Source organism: Anomaloglossus baeobatrachus, chromosome 3 (genome assembly GCF_048569485.1).
Source record: "Anomaloglossus baeobatrachus isolate aAnoBae1 chromosome 3, aAnoBae1.hap1, whole genome shotgun sequence".
In the NCBI taxonomy this organism is placed as follows: domain Eukaryota; kingdom Metazoa; phylum Chordata; class Amphibia; order Anura; family Aromobatidae; genus Anomaloglossus; species Anomaloglossus baeobatrachus.
The window spans coordinates 417,322,562-417,337,203 of record NC_134355.1 but is presented as its reverse complement, the minus strand read 5'-3'; the positions used below and the strand labels follow the sequence as shown (position 1 = coordinate 417,337,203).

At 38.1% G+C, this 14,642-nt stretch overlaps 1 protein-coding gene across 2 annotated transcripts in view; it reads right to left on the bottom strand.

The window, feature by feature from the left end:
* Nucleotides 1–14,642, bottom strand: part of CSMD1 (CUB and Sushi multiple domains 1) — a 2,926,925-nt gene that overhangs the window by 282,143 nt on the left and 2,630,140 nt on the right. For both annotated transcript variants that reach the window (XM_075340315.1, XM_075340314.1), the window contains exon 51: nt 3,904–4,098. In XM_075340315.1, the coding sequence (XP_075196430.1) occupies nt 3,904–4,098 (195 nt within the window). The remainder of the gene's footprint in view (nt 1–3,903; nt 4,099–14,642) is intronic.

Genomic DNA, 14,642 nt, shown 5'->3' with positions numbered 1-14,642 from the left:
AAATCACCTTTCTTCCACTCGCAGTGTGTGTCCCCTGGTCTTTAGTATTGTCTTTGGAAGAAATAAGTCATGTGCCAGTCCTTTATATTGACCACACATGTATTTATACATATAAATGAGATCTCCTCTGAGACATCTTTTTTCTAAGCTAAACAAATCTAGCTTTTTCAACCTGTCATCATATGGGAGGCCTTCCATTCCTTGTAATAGTCTAGTTGCCTGACTTTGAACTGACTCTAACTTCTGAATGTTCTGTTTAAAAAGGGGAACCCAAAGCTGAATCCCATATTCCAGATGTGGTCTTACAAGTGATTTATAGAGGGGTAACAATACGTTGAGATCACAGGATCTAATCTCTTTTAATACACTCTAAAATCATGTTTGCTCTTGCAGCTGCTGCTTGACATTGAATGCTGCTGCTATGAGGGCACTCAGGGTATTGTGACAGCGACAGTTGCTGAGGCATTTGCTCAGGAGATTAATATTTTCCAGGTGGCAAATTTACCATCTATACGGCACAAAGGAAGCATTACTACCATGTAACAGACACAGTGGTGGCCTTACTATGTTAAGCAGTAAGAGGAGACTGTTTTGTACCATACAGCAGGTGCAGTAATAGGGAAACATAGAGCAGCAGAGGCTCAGTATTGGTGTCACAGCAGGATGAGAAGTTTATGCAGATCAGGAATAGATGGGGACAGTGCTGGAAATGAGAGAAGTCAAATATATCTTTGTAATCTTTGTACATGGATGGAAGCAATTGTCATGTCGGTCTGGAACAGATGGAAAAGAAGGGAAAAATGAACAACTCCATAAGAAAGAATGTCAGCTGTAAGTCACTGTACTCTGCAGGATCGGTATCTACTGCTATATGAAGACCATATGGTGGTAATATTGGTGTTGGTCATTGTGTAGAGATGTATTTCCAGTAAGAGTGTGATCATCTGCTGAGGTTCCCCTGTACCCACAATTAGGCTGTGCCACTGTAAGTGTAGTTACCTGTTTATTGGCCCACTCAGATGTTCACCCTCTCTGAGCTGAATCTCTAGCTACGCCTCTGGTCGCTTCCTTTCTGTTTCTATGCAATTCTGCTCTCCTGATAATTATATTTTCATGTTTATTCTTCTGATTGTTCAGGAGTAAACATGCGCAGTGCTTACATGCTATTCCTTATAGAGACTGCAATCACTGCAATTAGGCTGGAAAGGATCAATAAAACTCATCAATGTTTTTAGAATGCTGCAGAGGCAAGGCTGCCTCATATAGAAGCATAGAGTCATGCGCAGAGAGGAAAACATCTGCAAGTCTCCTAAACTAATTTGCCAAAGAGGTTCATTTGGCAAATATTTAGATTTTAATATGAAGCCTACTGGAATGCTAGTCATGTTATACAACTGCTATGTCTGCAGAGAGATATATTCCTAGCCTACAATTCTAGCATATCAATACTCTTTCCAATAAACATGTATGCACTAACATCCAGGTACTTTTCAATGCTTATTTAAAGAGCATTATTCAGTGTGTGGTATTTCAATAAGCTTAGAAAGTGCTGAAAGTTGGGCTTTCTAATGTGAAACACTTAAAAGAATTAGCGTATTTTTCGGACCATAAGACGCACTTTTTTTCCTCCAAATTTGGGAGGAAAGTGTGGGGTGCATCTTATGGTCTGAAGCTGCGGGGTAGGGAGCTGTGGGGAGTCAGCGCTATGCAGTGGGATCACAGGAGGCAGGGATGGTCGCTGCTGCAGGATGCCGGCTACTGGAGAAACCACGCGTGCCCGCTGCTTAAAGTCAGTGAATATTCATTAGCTGCTCCCCGCCCACCTCTTTCTGCAGTCAGCAGGTGTATGGAGCAGCTAATGAATACTTGTTTAATGTAAACAGCGGTCACATGTGGGTTCTCCAGCCCCCGGCTTCCTGCAGTGGCTGGGGAGACAGTGTGTTCGCTGTTTAGGAGGCAGGAGCAGAGTGCAGCTGCAGTTATGTCTCGCCCGGAGGATGTGCAGATCACTGCAGTGTCCGGGCCAGAGCACGGCATACCTTCACAGCACAGCCGCAGTCTCTGTGCTGAGGGCTCAAATTACTTTCACTTTGCTCCTGCTGCCTCTGCACTAGAAACAGTCTACCGTAGCTGACAAGGACCTACAGTGATGTAATGCAGAGGGGTGGCCAGAGCAGCACAGAACAGCACAGTGCCCGCCTCTTCATTACATCACTGCAGGTCCTTGAGATATGGCAGACTTTGTTTGTAATGCCAGGACCAAACTGAAGCATGGTGAGCAGCACATCAGTAAAAGTAAGGCAATAAGTAATATAGTATAGGCATTACTGTACACCTAGATGGGGTTGGATCATATATATATATATATATATATATATATATATATATATATATTTACACACACTATATAACTATATATACACACACACACACACACACTATATAACTATATATATACACACACACACACACACACACACTCACACACTATATACACACACACACACACCAGGTTGGAGGATCACACATATAATGATGGGGAACATACATATTCCACGATGGGGGCTATATATACCTGGAAGGTACCCAGAATGGAGGATATGAGGACAGAATTTGGGGATATTATTACCTCAGTAACACTGTCAGCAGTAAAATAACAGTGTGTCATGACCACATTCTTTTACTTTAATTTTATTTTTTTTCTATTTTTTCCTCCTCTAAAACACAGGTGAATCTTATAGTCCGGTGCGTATTATAGTCCGAAAAATACGGTAATCACATCCTACCTATTAATATTTTATATTACAGACCTTTATTAAATCTTTATAATACATACTACATTTGGCTAAACTTTCTTCCTTCATGGATCTATGACTCTTCCATATACTCATATTCTTATTAAGCTCAATAAGTTGTGCTTAATGAGTGTTTTAACCATTGAGCAGTTTAACTCTGATTTTTTACTGAATTTCCATGAGAGAAGTTAGGTTGGGGCTACATGACGACACATGTCATGTGACACTGAGATCACATTGTTGCATTGTGACATCCTATCTAATGATGTCCTATAAGGTTACATTGCAACTAGAGATGAGCGAACCCATGGAAGTTCGGTTTGGCTGCTACAGCCAGATATTACATAAGGTTTGGTTTGAGACCCAGACTTGACCTGTTCCCTAATGGAAGTCACTAATTGGGCAGTTTCAGTCTTCGCCCCATGTAGCCAGCCATAAACAAATTACTTCTGTGGACAGGTGGGCGAGATTTTCAATTTATTTTGTTTGGTGCACACTATATCCGTTCACGCTCTTGTTACCCCAGTGCGAGCTGTTCAAACACTGCAAGCAGTTTGCACTAGGTAGAGCCCCGAGTGCACCCAAGCACAGTGACACTTGTGTGAGATGTGTTCATACGTAAAGGATGCGAACTCCGAATCCAAAATCTATTTTTTTTTAAAGATTGTGTTTGGTGCCAACACCGAACCTCGGGTTCGCTCATCTCTAATTGAAACCTGTGACATCAATACATAGTCACAAATGTTTTAAAATGTGTTGGATTTTCTGTCACTGGTGGCAAGTTGCTCATAACTTGCTTGCCATAGACTTCACCGCCAGCTAGTTATATGCAGCTTTGATGTCCATGCAATTTGTCTTCCATTTCACCATTTTTTAAAGCAAAATCAAAGATTTAAGAAACTATTACAGAAATGTTTTATGGTCAATTTCTAAAATAACAAAAAATATTTTTAAATCTTAATATTTTGCAGTATGTCACTGAGTCATTTAAATGTATCTTACTTTTAAGTTGCTTGTTCTAAAATATATACCAATACACATATTTCAATTATAATGGAATAATGGGAATCTAAGAAGGATGTGGACATTATACGTATTTACTCCATACCCATGCAGCTGGGTTTCACATCTCCTCCACTCCACGTTCCATTGGCTCTGCATTGTAGGAGTCTCAATTTTTCAAGATAATATCCAGGAATACAACTCAGCAAAACTTGACATCCATATTCATTTAAGGAACCTGAAACCAGTCTCCAAATGACATGTTCAGAGAGCTGAGAATCCAAGCTGGGACAAGATATAGCTGTAAGAAGCACAATATTTATATATTAATATTTTTCAGAAGATTCCATTATAAACACAAAAAGAGTAAGATAACATCAAGACATAAATATGTATAAGGTAACATATTCCTGATTTCTTCTTTTTCTATTATAAATGCGAGAAGAAACTTATTACATTCAGAAAAACAAATGTGCATTCTTATAAACAGTTCAAATAGATTTTTATTCTGTGATCCATAGAATTGTCTAATTTCTTTGTACCTGTTCATATATTGGTGTTCATAATGGAAAAATCCAGCATCCGGATCCTTGCTAATATAAAAATATTTTCTTTTTTTCATAGTAATTAAAATATCTCAATGCGCACTATACAAATAAAAGATTAAAATTCACATAATACATTTTGATGCGACCATAGATGAGTGAAAATGCAGGTATAAATTTTATATCCCATGATCACTTGCTCTGAACTCTACCATTTACAACTTGAACCTTAATTGATTGTAGCTAGGTCAAAATGAACCCTTTAGATAAAAAGAGTCCCATTTGTTATTTGTAAGGGTAGATTATATACTAACATTGAGCCCATGGGGAATGCATATTCTCATGCCGTATATCCACCATGCCTCCATTTATAGTAATTTCCTCCTAGGATCTCCCCTTCTAATCAGTCTGGACACTCTTTCAATGTCTTCAACTATAAAATAGCCGAGTAAGAAAAAAGCCAGCACTTAAGTTATTCCATGTTTATTCGGAATTTATTCCATAAGAGTTAAAAGCACTGAACACAGATACTTAAACATCTCACATGTTTCAGAAGTAATTTTCCTTATTCAAAGCATTGTTTCTGAAACGCGTCAGTGTTTGAAGATCTATGTTCAGTACTTTTAACACTGATGGAATAAAGTTATAATAAACATGGAGCATCTCAATAAGGTTAGAGAGCTGGCCTTCTTACATAGTTACATGGTTACATAAGTTGATAAAAGATCTAGGTCCATCTAGTTCAACCTTCCTCCACCAATTCTACATTTTTAATTCTCTTACTGAATTATATTTATATATTCACTTTCTGCTTAAGCTGCCGAACACCCAATAAAGCCACGTGTGGTGAGCTGTTGTTTTTTTTATGTTGGACAAAATATCTAAGATATCCTCCATGTATGTCACTAAAATGTTAACCCTCAACTGCTGAGGTGGGGTTTGCAACACCCCAGATAAATTTTGTTCAGCTGGCATTCATTGGAAAATGTTCGTATGAATCATCAATGTATTACATTTTCTGATACTTGTGGGTGTCAAAAATTTGATATACTCATGTGTAATCAATCGCCAATAAGAAAACGATTAAAACAAACGTGATCTTTGCATTTTCTGTAAAAATTAGAGATTTCTAAACAGTGGGGTATAGGAAGCCCCACATCACCAGTTGCGTGACAAAAATCCCACCTCACCAGTTGAGGGTTAAGGTGCTGGAAACATTTTAACTCTTTAATGACAGCATCAGAAAGATGTCTCCTTACAGGAATTTTAAGGGACCTGTTGTACAGCTCGCATATTCTTTACAATATCGTTAAGCAAAAAACAGCGAATAAGTCTGCAGCAACAAAACTCATATTGGTGACATTCATGGAGGATATGTTAGCTGTTTTATAGTTCTAGGAATTGAAAGAGTTTCCTGGGCAATTAGAAGGGGAGAACATAGGTAAAAATGATTAAATAAACAGGCACGGTGGGTATACACACTGAAAATACACTTTCCCCATGGGCTTAATGTTAGACCGGAAATTACGTTCCTTATGAATAACAAATAGGATTCTTGCTATTTATAATTGTATAAACATGTACTATAGACCTGCCTAGGACTGAAGTTCTGAGGGCTTGAAATTATAATAAGTAAACATGTGAAAAAAAAAAATATACCTGCATTTTTAACTGACTATATGTAATGATTAAAGATGCTGCTCTAAAATGCATGTGAAATTTTAAATCCTTTAGTATGGTGTCTATCAAGGCTTTTAATTATTATGAAATTAGGAAAGATGAAAATATTTTATTTTAGCAATGATCTAAAAGCTGGGTGTTATTCTTTTGCATTTTCTAATGTGGTACTTCAAGATTGCGAGTATTGGATCTAGCTGTGATTAGGGTGACAGTTGAGCGGTCTTTTTGCTATATATACTGTATATTTGTATAACCATTTCTACAAAATGGCAGTTTGCGCTTCCCATGCTTAACGCAAAAAACCTTATTGAAGTTAATTGTTATTTGCTGGATTGTAAGCAATAATAATAATTTTATTCATTTATATAGCACTATTAATTCCATAGTGCTTTACATTCATTGGCAACACTGTCCCCATTGAAGCTAACAATCTAGAGTCCCTATCAGTATGTCTTTGGAGTGTGGGAGGAAACCAGAGTACCCAGCGGAAACCCACGCAAACACGGGGAGAACATACAAACTCTTTGCAAATAGTGTCTTTGGTGGGATTTGAACCCAGGACCCCAGTGCTGCAAGACTTTAGTGCTAACCACTGAGCCACTATGCCACCCTACTAACAACTAGCCTTTCAGATGTGTCCAACTATGCTCAGATCAATCAGGCAAAGTGGGACAAATATTCGACCTTCTAATCTCCAAAGAAAATCCAACCGCAGTTTGGGGTTTGTACAGTAAGATCTTTTGTGTACTTTTTCCTTAATAGTTATGAGATTATAGAAGATTGCTGAAGCATTTTCTTTAAAGGGAATTCTGTCATCAGGTTTTTTCTACCTTATCTAAGAGCAGCATAATGTAGGAAAAAATACCCTAATTCCAGCAATATATCACTTACATTACTGGGTGAAGCACAGTTGTGCTACAATCAGAGTTTTATCATATAGCATGTAGCAGAGCTAAGGAAGCTAACCCCAGCCACACTACAGCTTTGTGTGTACATTGTATATGGACAGTGAGCTGCTTACAAAAGCAGGTGGCATGTTGGAACAGGCCTCCTCATGTGACCTAGTATGAAAAGTGTTAATCTCCTTCTAAAAAAACCCACTCATTTCCCTGTGTCTGCGTGGGTTTTCTCCGGGTTCTCCGGTTTCCTCCCACACGTCAATGACATACTGATAGGGAATATAGATTCTGAGCCTTGATGGGAACAGTGATGATCACATCTGTAAAGTGTTGTGGAATTAATAGCACTATATTAGTAAGTAAAAAAAATAAATAACTAAATTGTATTAAAACAACAGCAGCCTAGTAAGTGACACATCCCTGAAATGTTAGCCCCTACCTCAGTCTGTCCTCAGATTACAAATCAAAACTTGTGATAGATTTCCATTAGAAAAAGCATTTTTTTTCCCACACTGCAAAATTCAAGTCTTTAAAAGATATGGACACCTTCAGAGACTTTTTTTTAATCAAAAGAACGTATTTTGGGATAATAATTATGTTTAACCCTTTCATCACCGAGCGATTTTCTGTTTTTCCGTTTTTTTCTCTCCTTCCAAGAGCTGTAACTTTTTTATTTTTCCATCAATCTTGCCATATAAGGGCTTGTTTTTTGCGGGATAAGCTGTACTTTTAACCCCTTCATGACCTATGATGGATATATCCATCAGGGATCGTGTGAGGTTAATCCCCGCCCCCTGCCAAGGACAGGTCACAGCGATCCGCACACATATCAGCTGTTTTTAACAGCTGACATGTGCGCCTGCAAGTTACAAGTGGAATCGCTTCCACCTGCAACTTTTAACCCCTTACATCTTGCTGCCAAAGTCTGGCAGCGAGATGTATACGCGCGCGGCCATTACTTTTACTTACCGCCGCCCCCTACTGGAAATCACGTGTATGATTACGTGACTTTTGGTGGTTGCCATGGTAGTACAAGGTCATGTGATGACCCCTGTAGGTGACATGAATTGCTTTCGGTCTCACTTGGCCCGAGCCGAGTGAAGCAGAAAGTGAGCATATCTGCTGTTTACAGCTGTATAGCTGTGATTAGCAGATAGGGCAGAGTGATCGGATTGTTGATCCATATAGCCCCCCTAAGAGGACTAGTAAAATAAAAAAAAGTTAAAAAAAGTTTTAAAAAATAAAAAAACCTAAAAGTTAAAATCACCCCCCTTTTACCCCATTGAAAATTAAAGGGTTAAAAAAATAAAAAATATACACATATTTGGTATCACCACGTTCAGAATTGCCCAATCTATCAAAATATAAAATTAATTAATCTGATTGGTAAATAGCATAGCAGCAAAAAAAATTCTAAACGCCAAAATTACATTTTTTGGCACGTTTTGCGCAAAATGCAACAGGCAATCAAAACGTAGCATTAAAAATGTCAGCTCGAGATGCAAAAAATAAGCCGTCACTGAGCCAGAGATCCCAAAAAGTGAGAAAGCTACGGCTTTCGGAAAATGGCGCAAAACATACGCCACTTTTATTGGACAAGCTTGTGAATTTTTTTTAACGCCATAGATTCAAGTAAACCTATACATGTTTGATGTCTACAAACTCGCATTGACCTCAGGCATCACAACAACACATTAGTTTTACCATATAGTGAACATTGTGAATAAAATATCCCAAAAATTATTGTGCGATCACACTTTTTTTGCAGTTTTTCCACACTTGGAATTTTTTTGCTGTTTTCCAGTACATTATATGGTAAAACATATAGTTTCTTTTATAAGTACAACTCGTCCTGCCAAAAACAAGCCCTCATATTGCAAGATTGACGGAAAAATAAAAAAGTTACGGCTCTCAGAAGAAGGGGAGCAAAAAAAAGAAAACGGAAAAACGGAAAGCGCCCAGGGACTGAAGGGGTTAAATGAAACCATAACTTTTACCATACAATGTACAGGGAATCAGCAAAAAAAATTTCAAGTGTGGAAAAACTGCAAAAAAAAGTGTGATCGCACAATAGTTTTTGGGATATTTTATTCAACATGTTCACTATATGATAAAACTTGTATGTTGGTTTGATGTCTCAGGTCAGTATGAGTTTTTAGACACAAAACATGTATAGGTTTACTTTTATCTAAGGAATTAAAAAAATTCACAAGTTTGTCAAAAAAAGTGGCACATTTTTTGCGTCATTTATGGAAACCAATAGCGTTCTCATTTTTCAGGATCTATGTCTCAGTGATGATTTATTTTTTCCATATCGAGGTGACATTTTTAACAGTACCATTTTTGCGCCAATGCTACAATTTGATCGCCTGTTATTGCATTTTGCGCAACATTTGCAGCGACCAAAAAACATAATTTTGGCATTTGGAATTTTTTTGCCGCTACGCCATTTACCAATCAGATTAATTGATCTCAGATTTTGATAGATCGGGCATTTTTGAATGTGGTGATACCAAATAAGTGTATTTCTTTTATTTTTTTAACCCTTTAATTTTCAATGGACCGAACGGGGGGGATTTGAACTTTTAGGTCAGTATGAGTTTTAGACACAAAACATGTTAAGGTTTACTTTTATATAAGGGATTAAAAAAATTCACAAGTATGTCCAAAAAACATGAAACATTTTTTGCACCATTTTCTGAAACCCATAGCATTCTCATTTTTCTGGACTCAATGAGAACATATTTTTTTGCATCTCGAGCTGACATTTTTAACAGTACCATTTTTGCGCCAATGCTATGATTTGATCGCCTGTTATTGCATTTTGCGCAACATTTGTGACCAAAAACGTAATTTTGGCATTTGGAATTTTTTTGCCGCTACGCTGTTTACCAATCAGATTAATTGATTTCATATTTTGATAGATTGGGTGTTTCTGAATGCGGCGATACCAAATAAGTGTATATTTTTTATTTTTGTAACCCTTTAATTTTTAATGGACGGAACGGGGGATTTGAACTTTCAGGTTTTTTGTTTTTTTTTACTAGCCCCCTTAAGGGACTATAAGGATCAGCAGTCTGATCGCTCTTACATTTCTCCAGATCACAGCTACACAGCTGGGATCTGGAGAAAAGCTGCTTTACTCTCACACACGGCAGTCTGCCAGCAGTGAGAGAAAGGGACTCATGATAGCTACAGGAGTCATCACATGACCCTGTACTACCATGGCAACCACTGGAAGTCATGTGATCACGTCATGTGACTTATTATGGGGCTGGGTAAGTTATGCTTACGGTGGAGTGCTGTTACATCTTGCTGTCAGATTTTGACAGTGAGATGTAAGCGGATTAATTGGCGCGAGTGGGACGTGATTCCATTTGCGCTTGGCAGGCACACATGTCAGCTGTTGAAATCAGCTGATATGTACGCGGATTGCCGCGGACTGCCCACGGCAGGCGAAGGGGATTAACCTCACACGATCCATGATGTACCCCGTTTTATTAAATATTTCACACAGTTTTCCTTCTTCTATGGCCATTGTGATTAACTGTCAATTGCTGACAGCAGAATGAGTTATCTGTCTATCCGACAGACAAATAATTCCTCATTGCAATTTTATGATGACAGACCACATCAAAGTTGAACTTAATCTTGAGGTTGTATAAAGAATTTACAACAGTTTGAGATAAAAGTTAAAACTCTGGGGGCTAACTAAAGGAATCTTATTAAATACATTTAGCAGCATGTTCAGCAACTAATAAACAAAAAAACTGTAAACGTTAAACAAAGCAAGTAACATTTTTAATGAAACTCAATTAAAAAAACTTTTTTGGTTACAATACATGCTCAAAGATGTCCATGTCCAAGGACACAGAAAAAAAAGCAAGGACCGTTTGAAAGGATTTAAAACCAATATAATGGTCTGCTTATACCTGTGGGGAACATAGGGACTTCAACTGTAAAGAAAAAGTCAATTCAATTTGAGCTACCCTGAAAGTCAGTAATAAGAAGTATAAAATGAAAAGCAAATTGTTAAAGACAAGATTGTTAAAAACTAATCCCCCAAAAATCTTTAGGCATAAAAGCTACTGCTGAACATGTTGGTCCCATAGACAATACAAAAGGTCATTTGGTCAGAAAAAGCAGAGATATTAAATGCATTTTTCTTGTCTGTGCTTGCAAAATAACATACTGCTGGGATATGTTTTATAACACAGCTCATGGCTTCACAAAAAATAACTCACCCTGGCTGAATAAAGTAAGGTTTAAATCGGATTAGAAAAGATTAGCGTGAATAAAGCACCTGGACCTGATAGTTTTTATTCTTGTCTTTTCCAAGAACTTACAAAACATTGTTTTTGAATGGTAAAACAATATGTAACCCATTTTTTGTTTTTACTAACTAAAATTAAATTTTGATGGAGATTATTCTTAGTCTTTTAGTATGTTTTTATAATCTGTATTTAACTGATTTTCTGTACGTGATATTTAATTGGACATTTTGCCTGTGCTTTTCACAACATACATAGATGTGTTCGACATCCACCACATGGAACATTGTAATCTTTACTCTGAAGATGGTAAAAACACGTGGGATAATATTCTAAGCACGCTTGTGACTTATTAGGAAGGTAAGCTGTGACAATGACCCTCATTGTAATCCGGCCTCTGATAAAAATAAACTGATTAATGAAACGTGAGGTTTAGAGATACATAAAGTCAATTTTGTACTCATTAGGCCTCCTTCACACGTTCATGTTTCCGACACCTGTGATATGCGTCGGACTGGCTACCGGAGGAATCTCCTTTAATACCAGGCCTGGATTCAGTTACCTGCATTGCACTCCGGAGCTCTCACCTGAGCACCAGAGTGCAGCCTAGACTGAGCACCGAGTGATTGATTCCCCGGCGATTGCGGTTCAGTTCATGACAGCTGAAGACATGCCGGGCTGATCTCCGGTACTCTCACCTGAACTGAATGGAGATCAGCCCGGCATGTACGCAGCTGTTATGATCTGAACCGCAATCGCCGGGGAATCAATCACTCGGTGCTCGCTGTGCAGTCCTGCAAACTCTGAGGTCAGACCAGGCTGCAGATGAGAGCTCCGGAGTGCAAAGCAGGTAACTGAATCCAGGCCTGGCATTACAGGAGATTCCTCCGGTAGCCAGTCCGACGCTGCCTGTGATGTCCGTTTTCACACGTATTGGAGACACAGACACATGTAGACCCATTAAAATCAATGGTTTCATATGTGTGTCTGTGTGCTCCACCTGTAGACATGTCCAATTTTCTCTGGCAGCACGGGTGTCACACAACCCGTACACTGATGTGTTCCGTGTGAAATCAGGGTGATACGCATGGGAGAAAACACGTGTCTGTGAAATAAAATGCTTTTATATATTCACTTGTATCCACCGCTGTTGTCTCCAGCACTGCTGTCACTTGCTTCCAACCCCCCGCTCATTTTGCTCATTGCATATGCACTGCACCTCGGATCGGAAGAAGCAGCAGAGCTGGACACAGCAGCACCATTGACAGGTAGGTATAGAAGTTCATGCTGTCAGTGTGCTATGCGGATGTCACACGGATAGCACACTGACAGCACACTCTGAACAGACACACAGACACATGCATTCACATATTCACCAACACCACAGACTGTGAATAACGTGTTTTGCACAGACGTGTGAAAGAGGGACAACAAGATTTCAAGATTTTTTTTAATTTAAACAGATTCCCTTAATGCCCAGATTACTCTGCACTCTTACAAGCTGTTTTACTATAATTCTTTCATGCATATTCATGAAACAAAATCTAATGTGTCTACACATAAAGCAAGGTGCATTATGGTGGTATCATGGTGCATTTAGTCGAACATTGATTTAGAGGCAGCCAATGTAAGGAGTTATCATGTTAATTGTATTTTATGTTAGTTTTTTAACAAATCAGTTAAATAGCATCCAATTTACATGCATGCATTTACATTCCTCCCCCTGGTATAATTAACAAAAGGGTGGGCCTAAATCCTTTTTTTCCACAACCTGAAAATGTGTTTTGAATTATACTCTTGTGAAAAAAACTAAACGCAGTTGTAGACCAAACCAGATGAAATGTCATTAAAAAATACTGTGAAACCCATTCTCCTCAGTCCTCACTTCTTTCCATAGTGGCTTCCTAATTATTTTCTAGTATGATATTCATCAATGATTGGTAGGCTTCTCATCTTATTGACATTAATTTATAAGGGCTGATAAAGACATGTGAGCAACATTATGCGAACATGGACTGCAATGCATGAATTTGTCTGCTTGTCTCACGACTGAAGTGTGACAGTTTCATATATTTTTATTAGATTACCATACTCGGGTCAGAAGACGTGACCAGTTGATGCATTGCGGTCCATGCATGGACCATTTCGCAAAACTGAATGTGTTAGACCTTAATTAAATTGGAGGTTTGGAGAAAGGTATAGATTGAGGCAAATAGAAATGAGAGCAGAGTTGGAAATTTAATTTGTGTTGCTTTTTTGGAAATTTTCTGGACCCAACAAACAATTGAACAATTTGTAATTCGATTTAGGTTAGTCGCCAAAAATGGCATCAAACATTTTAAGGAAGGCAGAAAACTGCTTTAGCCAGAAAAAGCTCATGTGACCTTCGTAGAGGCAGGACGGGCTTCCAGATAATACCTTGCAGCTATCTCATGAAATGGTATACAATAATCATAAGGGACTATCATAGCCTAAATAAAAGTCAAGGCAGGGAATGCAGCAGCTAGTTTTTAGTGATTCTGAATAGAGGAAGAACATCACAGCTCGCAGCTTAACAATAGAGATAGATCAAGAAAGATAATAAAATATTGTACAAGTAACAAATTTATGTTATACAACTGCAGCAGTGAAGAAGATTAGTAATCTGCTAATAATACAGAGAACCGCATTCTAGTGGACCCCTTGCAACATCTGGCACCTCCCCCATTCCATATGACATTATTTTCTTTAAATCTAGAATGAAATGTCATAAATTGTCCTCAAGGTGTAATGTGTTGGTGTCCCCAGTCCTGAAGAGCCACCAATAGTGCATGTGTTTTTTCCTTACTATTAAACAGGAGAAAATGTATTTACCTGCATAGGTGGTAATTCCATGACCTAATAATAACAAAATCCTGAACACATTGACTTCTGGTGGCTCTTGAGGACTGGAATTGAGGAACATTGATAAAAATAGATACATATGAAGGGCTGGATATTCTTGAGTAGTTCTCTTTAAAGGAAATATATCAGAAGGTTTTTGCTATGTAATCTGAAAGCTGCATAAAGTAGGGGCTATGAGCATTTTTCCAGTGATGTGTAATGTATTAGGCTGTGTTTTGCTGTTTCAATAAACCAGTGTTTTATCATTATGAAATTATCAATAGGGCAATAGTTTTTTTGTGTCTTCTGGTCAACTGCACTATGTAACCATGCCTCACCACTTAGCAGTTTTCTGTCAATATACAGTATGCACAGAATGCTGCCAATCAGTGCTGTAGTCAGATTATTCACAGTTCACCATTTTGAGCTGTGCTAAATCTTTAGCAGAAAAAACTGTGATTTTATTACAACTGCTGCACCCAGTAAACTGACATATCACTGGTATCGGTGTCTCCTCATCTCCATTATGCTGCTCTCAGATTACATAGCAATAACCTGCTGACAATTCTTTTTAAATGAAATAATTAC